The sequence below is a fragment of the Strigops habroptila genome, chromosome 1 (assembly GCF_004027225.2).
Source record: "Strigops habroptila isolate Jane chromosome 1, bStrHab1.2.pri, whole genome shotgun sequence".
NCBI classification, from domain to species: Eukaryota; Metazoa; Chordata; class Aves; order Psittaciformes; family Psittacidae; genus Strigops; species Strigops habroptila.
In genome coordinates, this window is record NC_044277.2 from 21,827,752 (window position 1) to 21,844,724 (window position 16,973).

The window sequence follows — 16,973 nt, forward strand, 5'->3', positions numbered from 1 at the left end:
CTTGCAGATTTCACTTTATGATAGGCGATTTTCCTGATAAATTTTTGGTTGCTATGAGAAGTAGAACCTACACTTGGTTCAGATATCAGATGGGAGTCTCTTTGGACTGAGAGAGCAGGAGGAAAAGCTTGTAGAAATGTTTGGAAGATCTCTAATATGTAGGCACACTGAGAGTTGGATCAGGCCCTGCCACCCAAAGCTGTTGCTGATGCCAGGCTGTAAGAATTCTTCCATGAAAGCCTAATAATACAATAGATACAATGCTCATTTAACAAAGGAAGGGAAAAAAAAAGAAAAAGGGAAGAAAAAAAAGAAGGAAAAAAAAAAGAAGATACCAACTACTATAACTAAACATACAAGCAAAAACACTAATTTAAATGTTTCCACATGGAAATATGAAGAAAAAGACTCTCTTACAATTTCTAAGTGATCAGCAGTGAAACTGGAGATACTTCATGGTCTCCTAAAAATCCTAGTCTTGACAAAAAGTAAAACTTGCTGTCATTTTCTAGGCAGTAAATATTTTACTGCTGGGAAAAGATTTTGATGTTTGTAATTTCTATTGAAGAGCACTATGAAGTAGTTAAAAATACTGCCACATCTGAAAAACAGACCAACGGGAAGTATAAGACACTTGTTCATCTGTATTTCTGTGACTTTTCTCACTTGGTATTATTTGCAACCATACTTTCATGTCTGGCAACAGTGCCAACTCTACTAAGGATCATATATTACTTTTATCATGTTGATTACATATGTTCACCAGTTTTGCTGCCTATATATGATTAGTGTGGTTTGCACATACTTAGTGACACAATCCAGAGCATGACATTTTCGCAGAAAATGTGTTTACTGGGAAAGAGTTCCTTAGAAGATTGCGTTCCTTTCAGCTTTGATCTACATGACATCAAGAATCCTACAGTTTGAATATATGTTCATCATTGATATTAAGATCTATCTTCTTCACACTATATGGCTACTGAGCACTTTGGTAGTCGCAAAAAATTTCCTTTTCTCTTAGGTGAACTTAGTTGTAGCTGAATAAAAGAAAGCCTCTTAAAATGTTCTCATCTGTGAGCTTAAGCTTTATAATGACTTGACATTTAAATTCTGTTATTCATCAGCACTTCACAGAAGAACTGGATTTGTCTAAATGGGTTTGAAAGCCCACAAGTGAAGAAAATCAGAAAAACCTGGTTTTGAATATCAAAAGATTGTATGTGAAAAGTATTTTTACAGGCTGCACATACCCATTTTATTGATCAATTAACTTCTCCCAATATGAATTTTTCTGAGACCATATATGAAAACCCAACTCCCTCTCCAGCACTTACTGATAAATGTCTTTTCTGAGTACAGCTCTACTAAGAGGGTTGTCAGCCTGAGGAGCCATAGACACAGATCCAATCTTGAGAACCAAAGTGTCTTCTTTAATTGCTGGATTAGCTGTAGTTAGGAGAAGAGAAAATATGTGTTCGATTAAAAGTCAAATGCTCATGGCAGAAACTCTGAAAAACTATTTGTTAAAAAAATCTAAATAAGAATGTCTGCTAAGGATTCAGTTCTGCACAGGAGCAACAACTAACACATAAAAAACCCCCCCAAACCTCAAGCACCATAAAAACAATAGCATTGTTGTTTGTAATACATAAAAGACAAAAGTATTGTCATTTAATTTCCCCACAGAATTTTCTCACAAACTAAATCCAGGGCTGTGACTTCTCATTTTCTCTGATGCCCTTTTTTTTTTTTTTTTGGCCAAAATGATGTTGATCCCACACTTATTTGTGATTTGTCTGTTTCTTCTTATCTGCTGAAATAACAGCATGTAAAGCACTTTGGCTCACACACCATTTTTAATATGGGCCTAGGTCCTTTTGATGTAAAACACGGTAGGATATAATAATGTAACCATCCCAGTAGCATTTGGTATCAGTTGCAACACACATGAAAAGTTCAAACACATGGACTGAAAAAGAGAATCTGAAATTTGACACATATACAAAGAACAACATGCACCAGTGGACAGTAAATTTCACATCAACAGCAAGTTACTCCAAGAAGAAAGATCTCTGCTTTCCACTTCATGTCCATCATATTCGAATTTCAGCCACATCGACAAATTCTCAGTTTTAAAAACAGTGGTCATATTAGATAGAAAACCAAAGTTCTGCCCAGAAAAAAATAGCAACACATTTATTGTACTGAACTAACTCTGTGAAGTTTCCTTAGAGGAAAAGACTGAGTCTATTGCATCTCCCTCTCAGCAGACACAGACATACACAATGCATTTGAACAACATTTTGCTCAGAAGTCAAATCCTCTCGTCCCCAGTGTAGAGCAAACCTTTATATAGATGGTTTGCTCACCAGAACTAAGGTAGAAAAGTTAAGCTGACAACAACATCCTGTTTGTGACTAAATCAGAACCCGCATTTTCAACTTCTAGATCAAAAATACGGGCAAGGCATTGTACTAAGTATTAGAATTCCTGCCACTGTACACTTATGTTTTGTTGGGGTTTTTTTGACCCGATACTCACATAAGAAAAAGGAGTAAAGGTACCAAATATACTTCAGATTGTAACTTAATTAGGTGGTAAATGTCTACGTCTGAGAAGTGGTTCTTAATAAAATATATCTTAGGCTAAGAATTTTAATTTGTCTCTGATACTTAGCAAAGCCAAATAAACATAAGACTACTTATCAGAGTCTCTATTATGTAAAGGTTTCAGGACATGGTTCTTTTGTGTACATCTTCCTGTAAGGTCAAGAAATTAAGTCAATCTTAAACCAGAAAGAGCACCAGGTATTAAGATTTTCAGCTGATTTCTAACAAGTGGTAATCTAAGTCATGACTTAGGATGATGAATTCATATTTCCATACATTAACCCATGACTTCTTCCATTAGTTATTCAAAATGTGGGAATAATGTGGTAAACATAATCACAGTCATTATAAATATGTAAAAATTGGAGGGGGAAAAAAAGTCTACACTACACAATATAAGTGCAATCTAGGAAAAGCTAACAGACCCAAGTGTAATAGTGTTCACAATCTTACTTGTTTTTACTCGCTCATCTCAGTCTTCTTTTTGCTGAGCTGAACATATTAAGTTCTTTTAATCCTTACTTTTGTAAGGCTTCTCCAGCACTTGATTAACATTTGCAGTGCTTTTCAGCACCCTCTCCAGTTTTAGCAATACCCATTCTTATAACAGAAAGCAAAATGGATATGATATTACATCAGCTGCCATATGCAGAAGCACAGCTACCTCCCTTATTTCTTTTCACTACGTCCACTGTGACCCTTAAGATGTTTCCAGCCACTGTTTCCCAGGATAGTCTCTTCAGTCCTGAGGATATAGTATGCATAAATCATTTCCTTGATACATAACTCTTAGCTTTACAAGATTTAGTATATTTTCTGTAAGCAGTGATTTAAGCACAGTGATCCGGATACATGGCCTACTGAGTCCTTAACATTATTTTCCTTAGGAAATTCTTTGCAACATAAGTTGATGTTAACAGCAACGGTTTTACATTTACTTTCGGATTATTAAATACCAATTTCACTTATTCCCAATTGACAACTTGAGTTGGTTTGGGGGTCTTTTTTTAAACTACTAGCTAGCCATTTTAAATTCATTTAACATTTCTAAAGATACCGTATGGGGATGTATTTAAATTAGAATACCATGACACACAATGTCAAACTCCTTACAAAAGTCTAAGAATATCAAATCTTTGCAAAAATTTTATCAACTAAGAATCGAAACCATAATGAAGAATGGAAATCAGATCTGTTTTATGAGAATAATTTTCCATAAAACCACTATTTAGTATTATGTAAGAAATATGTAATTCTTTGTTAACCGTACCCTGTAAGAGATATTTTTCCCCTTACATTCTGTGGGGAGAGTAATAAAACTACCTCTCTTCATTTTACTTGAACATCACACTTTTCATTTTACTAGATATACCTTCAGCTGTCTAGAACCTGCACTTCCAAGGTGTGTTAAAAATTAGCCTCAGAAGACTAAGATCCCTGAGCACAAGTTACTCAGTCTGACTGATTTGAAACTCTTCAACCATAACCAAGGAGGATGTTACAGACCATATGTTATGACAGACTTCAAAGTAGAGAGTCATGCTCATGTGACAAGAATATATCACTTCTACAAATGCAGGGCATACATCTATTCAGTATGCCGCCTTTTCTTTTTCACTATCATCAAATTTATCATATCCTTTTTAACGATTCCTGATACTTTGCTTCTAGTACATACTAAAAAAAGTTCCTATTGTCCTCAAACCAGCCAGATGTGGATTTTCCCTGTCTTTACCATTTCTTATCAGTTTTTTGCAATTTATGATTTTTATTTATAGTGTTCTGCTCTGCAGTAATTCTAGTTTCTATTTGTTATATATTGCTTTTATATATTTAGTTGTCTTTACTTCATTACTAAGTGTGGGCTGTCAGCCAGAGCCTGAAACACCACCTGATGTATTAACAAATCAAATTTGGAGGGAAAGCAGCATTGCTGATTGCCTGGGACAGAAGGCAGCCCTCAAGTCCACCACAAAAAGAAATGCTAATCTCGTGCTGCTGCAAAAAACCATGAAACTAAAACGTTATAAAATTGTGTGGGTATATTCATGCATGTGCAAATGTAAATTCCTCAGGAGAAAACCCATGATGTTGATTATCTCCTAGTGTATGTGTACCACAGTTCACTGTGCAAGTCTGGTACTGCATGGCATGAATAAAGAACAAATTTGGCTCTTTGTTTAACTCTACCCAAAAAGTTACAATTACATGCATTTTTTGGGCGGGAGGACAGTTGTGGTAGCTATCACCAGGTACGAAGTACAAACAGCAGATGACTGACTAGAAGAAAAACAGGGTCATTGTTTTTCTACTTTTACTGCAGTGATCACAACTCGAAATACCCAAATCTTAAGGGATTAAAAATCCCTCTTAATTAATATATGATAAATGAAGTCTTTTGGGGACATATCTCCACAACATGTAACAAGTTTCTGACCTAGGACACCAGTAACATGGGTCATATTCAACTCTTATTCCTTATTAGTATTTCTAATTTCTATTGTTCTTGAAGACAATAAGCAGTAGAAGAGAAAAACAACTTATTTGACATTCAGAAGCAGAGAAGAGTTTGGGAAAATTTAGGGTGAAGGAAGAAATAAAAGGAGAATGGTACTGATTTTCATAGTGATCATATTTCAGATTTTTCCAGTGGAAGAGGTTTGCTGGATTTCTTACTTATTTAGTAAAGCTAATCTTTAGCTTTATTCTTCAAAAGTATAGAGTTTTTCTTCCTACCTCCATGCTTACATGGCAATTCTGTCCTTTGCATTTTCAAGCAAGGGATAGCAACAAGACAAATTTTTTTATCATTTCTTTTTAATGAAGTATACAGCTGCAGAGCTACAAAAACATACTTTAAAAAAAAATTTCCTTGACAGCACGCCCTAGAACTCCCTTCCAACCAGAATCATAATTCTTTCTTGCCAACACAGCTAGTCTAATTTTATCTTCCTGTGTTTTCAGGATTCCCAGTTGGAAAATTGTAGAGGATGCTGGCAAAAAAAATTATCTATGTAAATTCTCCCTGTCTGCACTTCTTGCAATTAGGTTATGAGAAAAATCTAAAGACTATACTCTTAGGATTATATTGTGTGCTATTGTATATAATGGTAAAAAAAACCCCAACAACCCACACCTACAGGATTTATATAAACATATCATGATACCAGTAAAATTTTCCTTTTTTTTTTAAATCTCTAGGAGAACAGTTCGCAATGGAAGCAATCACATTCCTGCTAGCTGTTACATGCTGTCATTTTTAACATCAGAATCTATTTATGTATAAATATCTCAATAGGGATGTAAATATATTTTATGCATGAAAGGGAACAATTTCTTACAGAAAAAAAGTATTACCATACATCAAGTAGCTACTTACTGTTTTTTGAAAGAACAGCTTATGCTATCCACACCTCTGTAAACACTTGAAAGCCTCTTATGTACAAGCCTGAATGGTTTCAATTAAAATTTACTAAATAAATGATAAACAATATCATCTTCTGGGCATCAATCATAAGGTACACTTTAATAACATTCTCCAAACTAGACTAGAATATCAACTTGCTGCACTATTGTATGGTTTTCTATGTGCCAATTCCCACAAGAGCTAAGGCACCCTGGTTATGCTCCATTGCTGGAACAGGCATCTATGGAAGACTGAACTAGTATCAGCATAATTGAGAGCTAACTCAAGAATCACCACTGCAGAACTAGGTTAAGTGCTCTTTCCAGAATTCTTCACCATATAGGTACTGGGAAAGCAACAAACAAACTTCTCAGTACATATGTAGAGAAAAAGCATGAATGTTAGATGTTTCCTAACTCTGCCCTTACAACTGAAGGCCCTAGCAACAGTCTGTGATTTAACTCAGAGTACTTGTCTGAAATACTGAACAGCAAAAAACTTCTAACGTAAATACTGTACCTTCAGCAGTGTGACGATATTCCTCATTTTTGGGAAAGAAGACTCTTATTACACCAGTGTTAATGTAAATCAGAGGCAAGTTGCGGGAAGTTAGAGCATGAGTCCTCATAGGTTGGCCTGGTGATTTTCTTTTCTCTTTTTGACTCCTTGACAACCTGGCTTGAAAAATGCTTGCAATCGCGTTAAGCAAAGGAAAACAGAGGACCACATCAAAGGCCTGAGCAGAAAGAAGGATCTCATGGAGAAAGCGAGGAGAACCATCAGTGTGACCTTCTGATAGTTTATGGAATGTTCTTCGTTCATTTCTTGATACCAGTTTGTGCCGGACATTTTTCGTCACAGCTTTGGTATAAGTGAGAGAAAGAAATCCATGTTGCTGGTGTGATCCATCTAAAAGTTTTGCAGTTGTCTGTTTAAAGGGAAAAAAACAAAAACAAACAACTGCTGCAAAAATGTACACATATAACATCCATCAATCATCATATTGTCTGTTAGGATGTTTATGGTTCTATATTTTCTAATAGCTATCCACTGTCTCCGAATAGTAGAAAAAAAAATCTTTCATTTTTCTGAATGAACAACTTGTCCACAGTGCATCCACACTTCACTGTATTGTGTCAGCTAAAACTGATTTGCTGAATATTTTCTTTTCTGATTATTTATGCTGTATGAAATTCAAATCCAATCAGCCAAAAAAACCCCCCATATATTCAAGAGTCAAAGTTTACCCATTTTTTCTGTTAATTTTTCACACAGATATGTATTTTGATTTCTCCTTCACTTTAGACATTTCAGAAGTAAATTTTTCTCCCTTGCATAATTCCTTGCGTATGTGCTAACTGTGCTAAAATAACACTTGGGTGCTGAGGTAGCTTCACTTCACCTAAAAATGGGTGTATAAACAACCCATAGTCAACTGAATACTCTAAGAATTGAGTTAGTTTTGCCCTCATCCCCTCTGAGTATTTAAAGAGAACAGCTGTACCACATGCTAAAGTACATCACTTAAATAAAGCTACATTGCACTGTACTTTAGAAATAGCAGATTCCTTCATTTAGGACAGATTTCCTAGCTAAATGTCACAATTGTATGCTTAGTTTCCAGAAGATGGGTACAGTTTCCATATTACCTTTGAAAGTCTTTCAGTCATACATTGTTAGTGAGTAAAAAATGTAAAAATAAACACTAAGAAAACCATTATTTTAACAGTGTAATAAACATTTTGATAGAATTCTATAAGATTGTTTAAATATTAGCTTTAATCATGTGAGCACAAATGAAAGCAACTACATTTTGCAAGTAGTTGCTTCTTTCAGCATTTTAAATTTGATTTAAAATAATTTAATATTATTTAAACTTTTTAATAGAACATCTTCTCTTAAATAAACAGGATACAGAGCTTAAATGCCAGAAAACTAGAAGCTTTTATGATTAATTAAATTAAAACAAATCGGTAAGTTAATTTCCTGTAAGAACTGAAACAAACAGAATAAGAGAAAGTATTACCAATCATTATTCATGATGAAAATAAATCAGACCACACAGAACTTCCACTGACATAAAGTGATTCTGTACAGCCATACATTTGTGAAGATAAATAGTCCAATGTCATAACACATAAAGTCTTTCAAGGATAAACAGGCAAGAAAAAAGGGGTTAAATATCTCACACTGAGATATTCTGAATCAGCAAGTAGTGTTTTCCAAGCATTCAAAAGAATAACTCAAATATAAAATTGTTACATTATAGAATTATAGAAGTGATTTTAAAAGGTTGCATAAAGGAATACTGCAGTAATACAAAATACTTAAATCCCTAAGTAGATATCAAAATTACAGGAACAAAATGTGGCATTCAGTAATGGCTTTTACATATTTGGTTTTCAAACATTACTGTATGTGCTCACTTGTAATATAAATGAATCCCATTGACTGCAGTAGACTGCTGCACGTACCAGGTGGTGAAACATCAACCTTTATTCCTGTATCTATTAAAAAATGACTGACAACTGTTACTAAAGGATATGAGGGAAGTAATAACTAACATAATCAGTATAAGCAATAAATATATTCTGTACCAAAAAAAAATTAGATTACAAGAAACTAAAGCCATTGGAGGTTTTTTGTTGTTTTTTTTTGTTTTGTTTTGGGTTTTTTTAAATCCAATTGGTTTTTATTAGTGGAAGTTCTGTAGTAAAAAATTTTTTTAAAGATTCTTACAGAAGGAAAGAAGCCAGAGAAGTTACTGAAAGGGTCCTGCTTGCTGATGGGTCGAACCAACAAGGTACGTCTGTTCAGCTTGTCAGTACAGGAAAGGAACACACCTCCATATTGCCCCAGGGACCAAGAATCTTCCCCAAGGCTTAAGGTAATGAACAAGGCATGGAAGAGGGGAAGACAAAGAAAAAACAATTGAAATACATTGAACTTGCACATTTCTATGTAACTGGAAGAAAAAGCCTTTGCCACACCTTTTCCTAAAAAGCTGAAATTCAATCAGATCAAACAAAAAAAGTAGTTAAAAAAACAAACTGTATAATTTTATGTGAAAGGACAACCTACAGCAAGAGGTCAAGATACATAAGAATAAAAGTATAGTAAAAGCCTACATACAGAAAAGGGACTTACCCATGGATTTTCAGCAGATACCTTTATTAGAACAAGGAGGAGAATGATTACAAGAATTAAGAAACGGAAAGAAAAGCTGTATTCATATATGTTACAAGTCATTGCACTATTTAGAAAAAAATTAGCTATTAAGTATTAAAATGTGCTTTGTACAACAATTCTTGTAATCATTCTTTATAACATATATAAGAATAAATATGTTGCTTAAGAAGAGTTATTCAAGGTAAGCACCTTAGTTTACTAAAGAAATCTCACCAAAAGCTTTTCTCTGCATTGTAGGAATATTCCTTCAAAATGTCCTGACTGCCAGTCTCCCCCTGGCCTGGAAGACAGAACATTCACCTTACCTATGCTCTGCTTTTGGTTTTAGACCACAAAGACTTAAAGATAGAGAAAGGTACTCTGAAGATATTACAAAATATAAATGAGAATAGTAACAATATTGTCAAGTAGGGTAAGTTTTTGCTTGATTGTTTTGGGTTTGTTTTTTATTTTAAAGCCTCAATATACCTTTAGCAAACAAGAATACCCTGAAGTTGAAAACATTTCTAACGGAGCTTTCGGCTCCTGGGAGTGAAGTACCTTCTCTCAAGCTTTCCATAAAATTTGTGGACAAAGAAGCTTGTTAAGAGCACCTAACCAACTGGGATTCCAAAGCATTTTAAAGCATCATGACTTGATTTGTAAAAGATTTTTTAAAAATAAAGTATAAATTTTGATTATCAAACATCACAAAATACAGCGCGTACAAACAATATCTGCATTAGGCAAAAGAACAGGAATTCAAATTTTATCACTTTTTTTCACACAGCTGATAAAAAAAAAGTCTCAGAAATGCTTGTAACTTCGCTAAACTGATACTGTATCTCCTTCCTACTATATATAGGGTCCAATAAGACCTTGCAGACATCGGCTCTTACTTGGGCACGTTTGCATAACACTATGCTATGTCACAGACACAGATAATCAGCTTAGTTCCCTGCGTTAGTGTTGCTAAGCCACAAAGGAACAGCTCAATTTTTTAGAAACTTCTTTTAATGTCTAAGAGTGTGGTGTATGGTGCTATAAGTCATTAAATATTGGCACTTGTTAACACGTCATGAAACAATACTTAAGGAATTTCCCGTTCAAAAGTTCAGCTAAAATTAATTATTTTTTTTTTGTTTAACAGACCAACGGAGCAGTAAGTGTGAAAAACCACTCTCCTGATTTGTACTGATTGCTGTGGTTTTCTTTGGAATCAGATATAATTCTGAGAAAATGTAATTCTGATTTTTATTACTTAAAAGGTTAAAATAGTTTTGCTGAAATCGAACAGTTACCTTCAATTCAAGAAAACAATTAAGAAGGAAAAAAAAAACCAAACCAAAACCAAAACCCAAAACATCTACTGCCTTCTTTCTTTCAGCCTGAAATAAAAGCAGAATCACTCCCAGAAATTACCTGTTTCTGTAATGGTCAATATTGAAGCTTTCTATTTTACATTTGATTTTGGTATAGACATCCTGCATATCCACTGAAGCACTGAGATCTTCTAATTCACTGACAACACAAACTTCTGCAATAGTCAAAGAAAAAAATTATTAATCTGAAACTTGCAAGTTTTTAATCAAGAGATATATCCAAGATACCACATTCTGCATATAGGATGATGGTATATTGCTACTCAGAGTTTTTTCACTGAGTGCTTTTTGAATCAAGTGTCACAATGATAGGAGCAAGAAAAAAATCCTAGAATCAAAACCTTTTTATACAAAAGTGTAGACACTTATATATGGAGGGTTTAGTTCAGGTGTTCATAGTGTAATTCCTGAAAAATTATAAAAAAATATTTGCCAAGATACTTACTCTAACAATACTTGACATTTCTTTGTCTCAATAATTAATTTTTAAAAATCAAAGGTTCAAGTACATCTCTCTGAAAATTACCTTTAATCATTATTCTCCTTATTTATTCATATTTCTATGAGTAATAATGTTAATTGCTAAGCAGCAGTGTTTGCTAACAAAAAACCCCCATAATTTCAAGTCCTGCAGCACACTTACAGAATCTGAGTTCCTTTCAAAAAACTACTGTTCAGATGATAATCCAATTTTAATCTCAAAGAAAAAAGAGAAGCTTTGTACCACACATATTTCTTGTTTCAACACAAAAGTTGAAACTTCTAACTTGAACTCCATACTAAACTTCCTATGACTTTAAGGATTATACTATGATAATTACGTTAAATTTAAATTTGAAATTATCAATACAAAACTACATGTCTATACATGGACATAAAACATACTATTAAATCGAATCAAAATGAAATATGATTGCTTCTAAGACAATAAACACAGCACTCAAGTAAAACAACCAACTTATTTCCAACTTAATATAATAATTTTTCCCCATAGAGGGGAAGTTTATGCCGAAGAACAATACTGAATTCAGATTACATGTAGTAACCTAACTACAGCTTGTTGCTCTAGTTTAAAAATAGATGTAACCCATTATTTCTGCATTTCAGTCTTTAATATTGTCAAGAAATGCTCTGAATAGTCAATGCTGTGCTGTAAAATAATGTATGGATTTTAAAATAGTATACTAGAGGAAAAAAATGCTGAATACCTGTGCCATTATTTCTAGGATCAGGAGCAAACAATTTTATAGTAATTTTTGGCAACATCCATTGCATCCATAGGCTGACACGTCCACTTGAGACTCCGATATTACTTGTTGTTTGTTCCAGTGTAATGGAGTCTGAGAATGGAGAATCATCACCACCCTGAAGAGAATCACCCTATGAAACAAACGTAACAGCTGAAGAAAAAAAAAGTATTCCTTTCCACCACTCCTTTCTTCTTCTGTCTAAAGGCCACTTTTTGAATATTTCTGTTATTTAAAAAAGGTGATTGTCACTTGCAATGTTCTTAAACATATGCTACGTTGACATGTGAGCCTGTAGAAGCTTCTGTACCATCAATTATCTCTGTTCATTCCCTAAAACATTAAGGACTCGACAAAGAAGACACAAAGATTAATGTTAGGAAAGGATCATGACAAATGAAAGCTTAACTGAAAATCCTGTTACAGGGGCTTATCAAAGCCCTGCAGGCATGTTCTGATAGTTCTTGGTGGCACAATTGAAATATTATTAGCAATGGGACTTCATCCTGCTCTTTAGCTGGAACCTGCTGCCTCCAAAGAGGAAAGGAAAGATGCAAACATGTAATTGCTCATCAACTCCTAGTGTTTACAGCCTATTAAACTGAATGCAATGGACACATATGTCACTAATATCAAGCAGAAGCCATTACAAATTCACCAGCATCTTCACTTGCAACTCCACCAAGTGCTGAAAATTTTCTTCATTATTCAAGTTCAAAAGGAAAGGACCAGGGTATTGTCACTTGGATCCATTAAGGTCAAGTTGTTTCTAAGATTTACAGACCAATAATCACTCAAAATCTTAACTTTCAATGAAGGTGAGGGGGATTAGGAATTGTAAATTATGATGAACAACATGTTTAGGAATTTTGAGATTTATCTCATGACTGAGACAATGTCTACGTAAGGCATCCTGGAATCAGAACTACACAGAAAGCATTGCAGTTTCACTGAATCTGTTTTAACCTATCAGGCAAGAAATTACAATGCACTTGCTTCAACTTCAGGTGTCCCAGAAAAGCTTACTTTCAGTAGCAAACTTTAAAATCTGACAATACTTAAGTCATTCTGCTGTCCAAGACTGGAGAATGTGAGTATGGAAATTCTGCTAGCAATCTGCTTTCTGGATGGGTAGAACTTACCCCAAACCAAACGACATAGCTCATATGGAAGCATTTATGTTGATAAATCACATTTTCAATCAGCTCAGACCTACAGTTTAATTATAGGATTTCTAACATGTATACATGTTGTCTTACCACGAACCTAACCCTAACAGAAGACAAGAAGGTAGCTCAAGACCTTACAAAGTTTTGCACACAACCCATTATGACTTTGGGCTATTTGACATACACCAAATAGAACAGCTGACAAGGTGCTTCTAGAGTTCATTGCATAATGAAAATACAAGTATTTTTACCACTTTCTTTTTCAGAGAAACAATGAAACACAGCTTCTGCTTCATGCATTCAGCTCTATATTGCTCAAATTAACATCTACTGATTTTTAAATTTTTTTCTTGTCCCAGCAAAACTCTTACAGGAAACAGAGAGAAACAGCAAATAACCTTTACCTTTGAAAACCTCAGTGATGCCTACTACAACTGGTAAGAAGTCATCTACATTGTCAGTAGCTGAAATAGAGAACTTACCACTTCAGATATTGCTTCATAAAAGGAAAGGAGAGCTTGTACAACTAATGTATGTATGTTCCTGGAAAATAATACCTAAACATGAGATTAGAATACCTGGACCAGTTCAAAAGATGTAATATGAAGTGTTAAAATGAAAATTAATATTCAATTCAGCTTCAATTATCTGTGGTGATGGCGGCTTTGTATTAATCAAAATGCATGAAAGAAACCAGGTATACTTCCATTTATTTTCACATTTATTCTTTAAGCCATTATTGCTTAGTGCTCTGAACAGACTACCTGTAGAGCCATAGGCAACCATCTGTCTCAGTTTCAGCTGGGATAGAGTTAATTTTCTTCCCTGTACAGTGCTGTGTTTTGGCTTTAGTCTGACAATAATGTTGATAACAAACAACGTTTTAGTTGTTGCTAAGTAGCGCTTACTCTAAGTCAAGGACTTCTCAGTTTCCCATGCTCTGCCAGTGAGGAGGGGCACAAGAAGTAGTATTATAAACTTGTACATTTTTTAAAAAATCATAATGGCCAGATGTAGAAGCAAACTGCAACACATGTTTTATGGGCTGAGAAATTAGATTTTGCTTTATGAAATATCTTTCAAATGATGGTGCGCTTTTGCTCTTCAGATACCATTTGTGAAGAGCAAAACAAAGAAATATGAGTCCGATTCTAACTTTACCATGGTTCAGGACTATTAATCCATTTAATGGTGTCTTTTCATTATGAATGTAACTAGCTAGGACATAATTCAGGTATGTGCAAAAGATACCCTGACAGTTTCTAGAATTAAAGCTTCTGTTTCTAAAAATTAAGTAGTTCAACTTTGTAAATCTCTAGGATTAGAAATTAGTGCTATTATTACTAATAATCAGTGGCTGAGGAACAGCAAATTAAAAAATGTCTGTTTTTTCAAACTTCAGACTGATCTGAAGTGACTGGACAAGGATGAAAAGGGTAAGAGCAAGATTAATCAGAAAGAAAGTACAATTGTCTGTGCATGAAGGAGCCACCAGAATTGCAGAATTGTTCGGGTTGGAAGGGACTTCTGGAGATCATCCAGTCCAACCCCCCTGCCAAGGAAGGGCCACCTAGAGCAGGCTAGGTGGCATCCAAGCAGGTTTTGAATGTCTCCAGAGAAGGAGACTCCACGACCCTTCTGAGCAGCCTGTTCCAGTGCTCTGCCACCCTCAACATAAAGAAGTTCTTCCTTATGTTGAGATGAAACTTCTTGTGTTTTAGTTCATTGCTCCTCATCCCGTCACTGGCCACCACTGAAAAGAGTCTGGCACCATCTTCTTGGCACCTACCTTTGAGATATTTATATGCACTGAAATCCCCTTTCAGACTTCTCTTCTTTAGACTAAATAGCCCAGCTCCTGCAATCTCTCTGAGCCCTCTTAGCTCAGATCCTTGGTTGGATTTCACAGCATATCAAGAAATGGAAGCCAATTATTTAAACCTAATAAATTATTTAATCTACTAAAGAAAAAGAATATGTTTATTTACAGTTCAAGTCAAAGTTCAAGCCAATGTTCTGTGGACTGATCTGCTACTCTCTATTCATTTTATTTCATAAAAAGTACACCGTCGTGTCCTCCTCCTTTTTTCTTTCTCTTTTTGTTTGGTTTTGTTGGTTTTTTTTTGTTTGTTTTTTTTTTTTTTTTACAGCTGGAGTATTTTTCAAGTTCAGAAAGAACTGTACTTCAGACACTTCAGACACTTAATTTGCCAAACTGTAACTTACAAACTGTGATGGAGGGGGTGGGAAGGATAGTCAGTCTCCTCCTCGGCTTCCATACACACCCTTACTCTCCCACTGGACATGCTCCAAAATGCTTTCTGTATGAAAATCAACTTTGTTCTAAAAGTTTGGCAGGTCTCTACATTTCTGATAGTTAAAAAAAGAAGAAAACAATAGTACATGAAAGGGTATGGTTAACAGCAAATATGTACTGCCACCATGGCAAGTTTTGAATTTTATAATTGGTTTCTTTTATTTTTGTAATTTAATGTCCTCAGATGTTTTCATGCATTTTGTTAACTTTTTTTTTTCATAGAGAGCTGTTTTTGTTTAGTGGTTTGAGTATATAGATAACTTTGTTCTGTAGAAAACTGAGGCTATAATTTTCCCACACTTTTCTTTAAGATTATTTTTCTGAAGATGTTAAATGTTGTAATATGCCTCTCAGAGAATCTTCCAGTCGATAATTTTGGCACAAAGTTACTTATAATAGTATTTGTGAGATTCTTGAAGAACTGCATGTATCTAGCATAACCCTAGGCATATATAAAAAGCAAATTAACCCAGGAATGTGCCATCAAATTTAAAAGGAGCAAATCCTGAATTTTAGGGAATGTGGTTCTCTACCAACTTCCAAGCTTATTAAATCTACAAAGTTTAAAAAAAACCAGTTACCACTACAGGCCCAGATGTATCATTAGAAACTGCTTCTTGCTTTTCTAAATACATAATGGATATGATTATGTATCTGATATGCTATAACCAAAAAATACACAGGTGAAGAAAAGTGGCCAATGTGCTTGCAGTTTCTGTTACTATTGTTGGAGCTAAGCATTTGCTGGCATCATTCTAATGATGTTCATGCTTATGCTTGTCTGATTTGCAGATGTTTCTCACACTTTCATTTCTGTAGCATGTGAGGCGGCATTATTAAATCATATTCAAAATGTGTAGCACACTATTGCATAGCCGTAGAACAAAACTTCATTTAGTCAATGCACAAGTAAGGCCTTCATATGCACATATTTCTGGAAGTGAACGTGAAAAAGAAAAGCAGTCCTTGAATTTTAAAGTCAAAGGAAGATGTTGATGGAGAACAACGTTATCAGAAATAAAGGAATTTGTGAACCTCTGGACACAAACAGAGGCAGAGTAAGCTGGGGGGTCAGACACCTGGACCCGCAATTGCCAAGGTTTTGGAAACTGTTCTACCACAGGGCCTGCAAGTCCTTGCCAGGGTCTCAGCTTGTGTGTACTACTGCTTGGACTAGCTAGCTTGACAACATAGCTCTAACTGCAGTAAGCTGAGGCTTTAAGCAATAACTTCTTCTTCACAGTGTGCCAGCTGCAGAGCTTATCAACAGACATCCCCAGCTGCTCAACACCATGTCCTCGGCAGTGGTTCCTGGGTTACTGGCTCCACCCACCCACTACTTCAACAGTTCAATGTGAACATACTCTCTAATATTTTTCTGTCATTCAAACATATGTAAACAGTTGAATTGGCCCATTCTCTTTCTCAGTGGCAGAAGCACTGCAGATGCTCCTCCTGAGGCAGATATTGCTATATGGCTATCCTTTGGGAGCTGAAAAATGAAGCGACTGCATTTCTTCTTAGCCTTCTGTTCATGGTACTGTAACCAGAACCATTGGGCAGAGTCACAGGGGCTGAAAAACGGATGGTCTGAAGTAGCTGATGTCTTTTTTCCTTTTTTTTTAGTAAGGTCAAATTCTTAGAAATTTTTTGCAGTGCAAAACTAAGAAACTGA

The 16,973-nt window shown here is 35.0% G+C and overlaps 1 protein-coding gene across 16 annotated transcripts in view; it reads right to left on the reverse strand.

Annotated features, from left to right (window-relative positions):
* Window positions 1–16,973, reverse strand: part of VPS13B (vacuolar protein sorting 13 homolog B) — a 444,484-nt gene that overhangs the window by 187,242 nt on the left and 240,269 nt on the right. For 15 of the 16 annotated variants that reach the window (XM_030480526.1, XM_030480557.1, XM_030480551.1 and 12 more), the window contains 5 exons: window positions 11,774–11,945; window positions 10,606–10,720; window positions 8,755–8,896; window positions 6,535–6,943; window positions 1,335–1,446 (listed from right to left, as the gene is read on the reverse strand). In XM_030480526.1, coding sequence (XP_030336386.1) covers window positions 1,335–1,446; window positions 6,535–6,943; window positions 8,755–8,896; window positions 10,606–10,720; window positions 11,774–11,945 — 950 coding nt within the window. Of the gene's footprint in view, window positions 1–1,334; window positions 1,447–6,534; window positions 6,944–8,754; window positions 8,897–9,417; window positions 9,485–10,605; window positions 10,721–11,773; window positions 11,946–16,973 lie in introns of those variants that run through there. The other variant, XM_030480639.1, reaches the window with a different exon arrangement.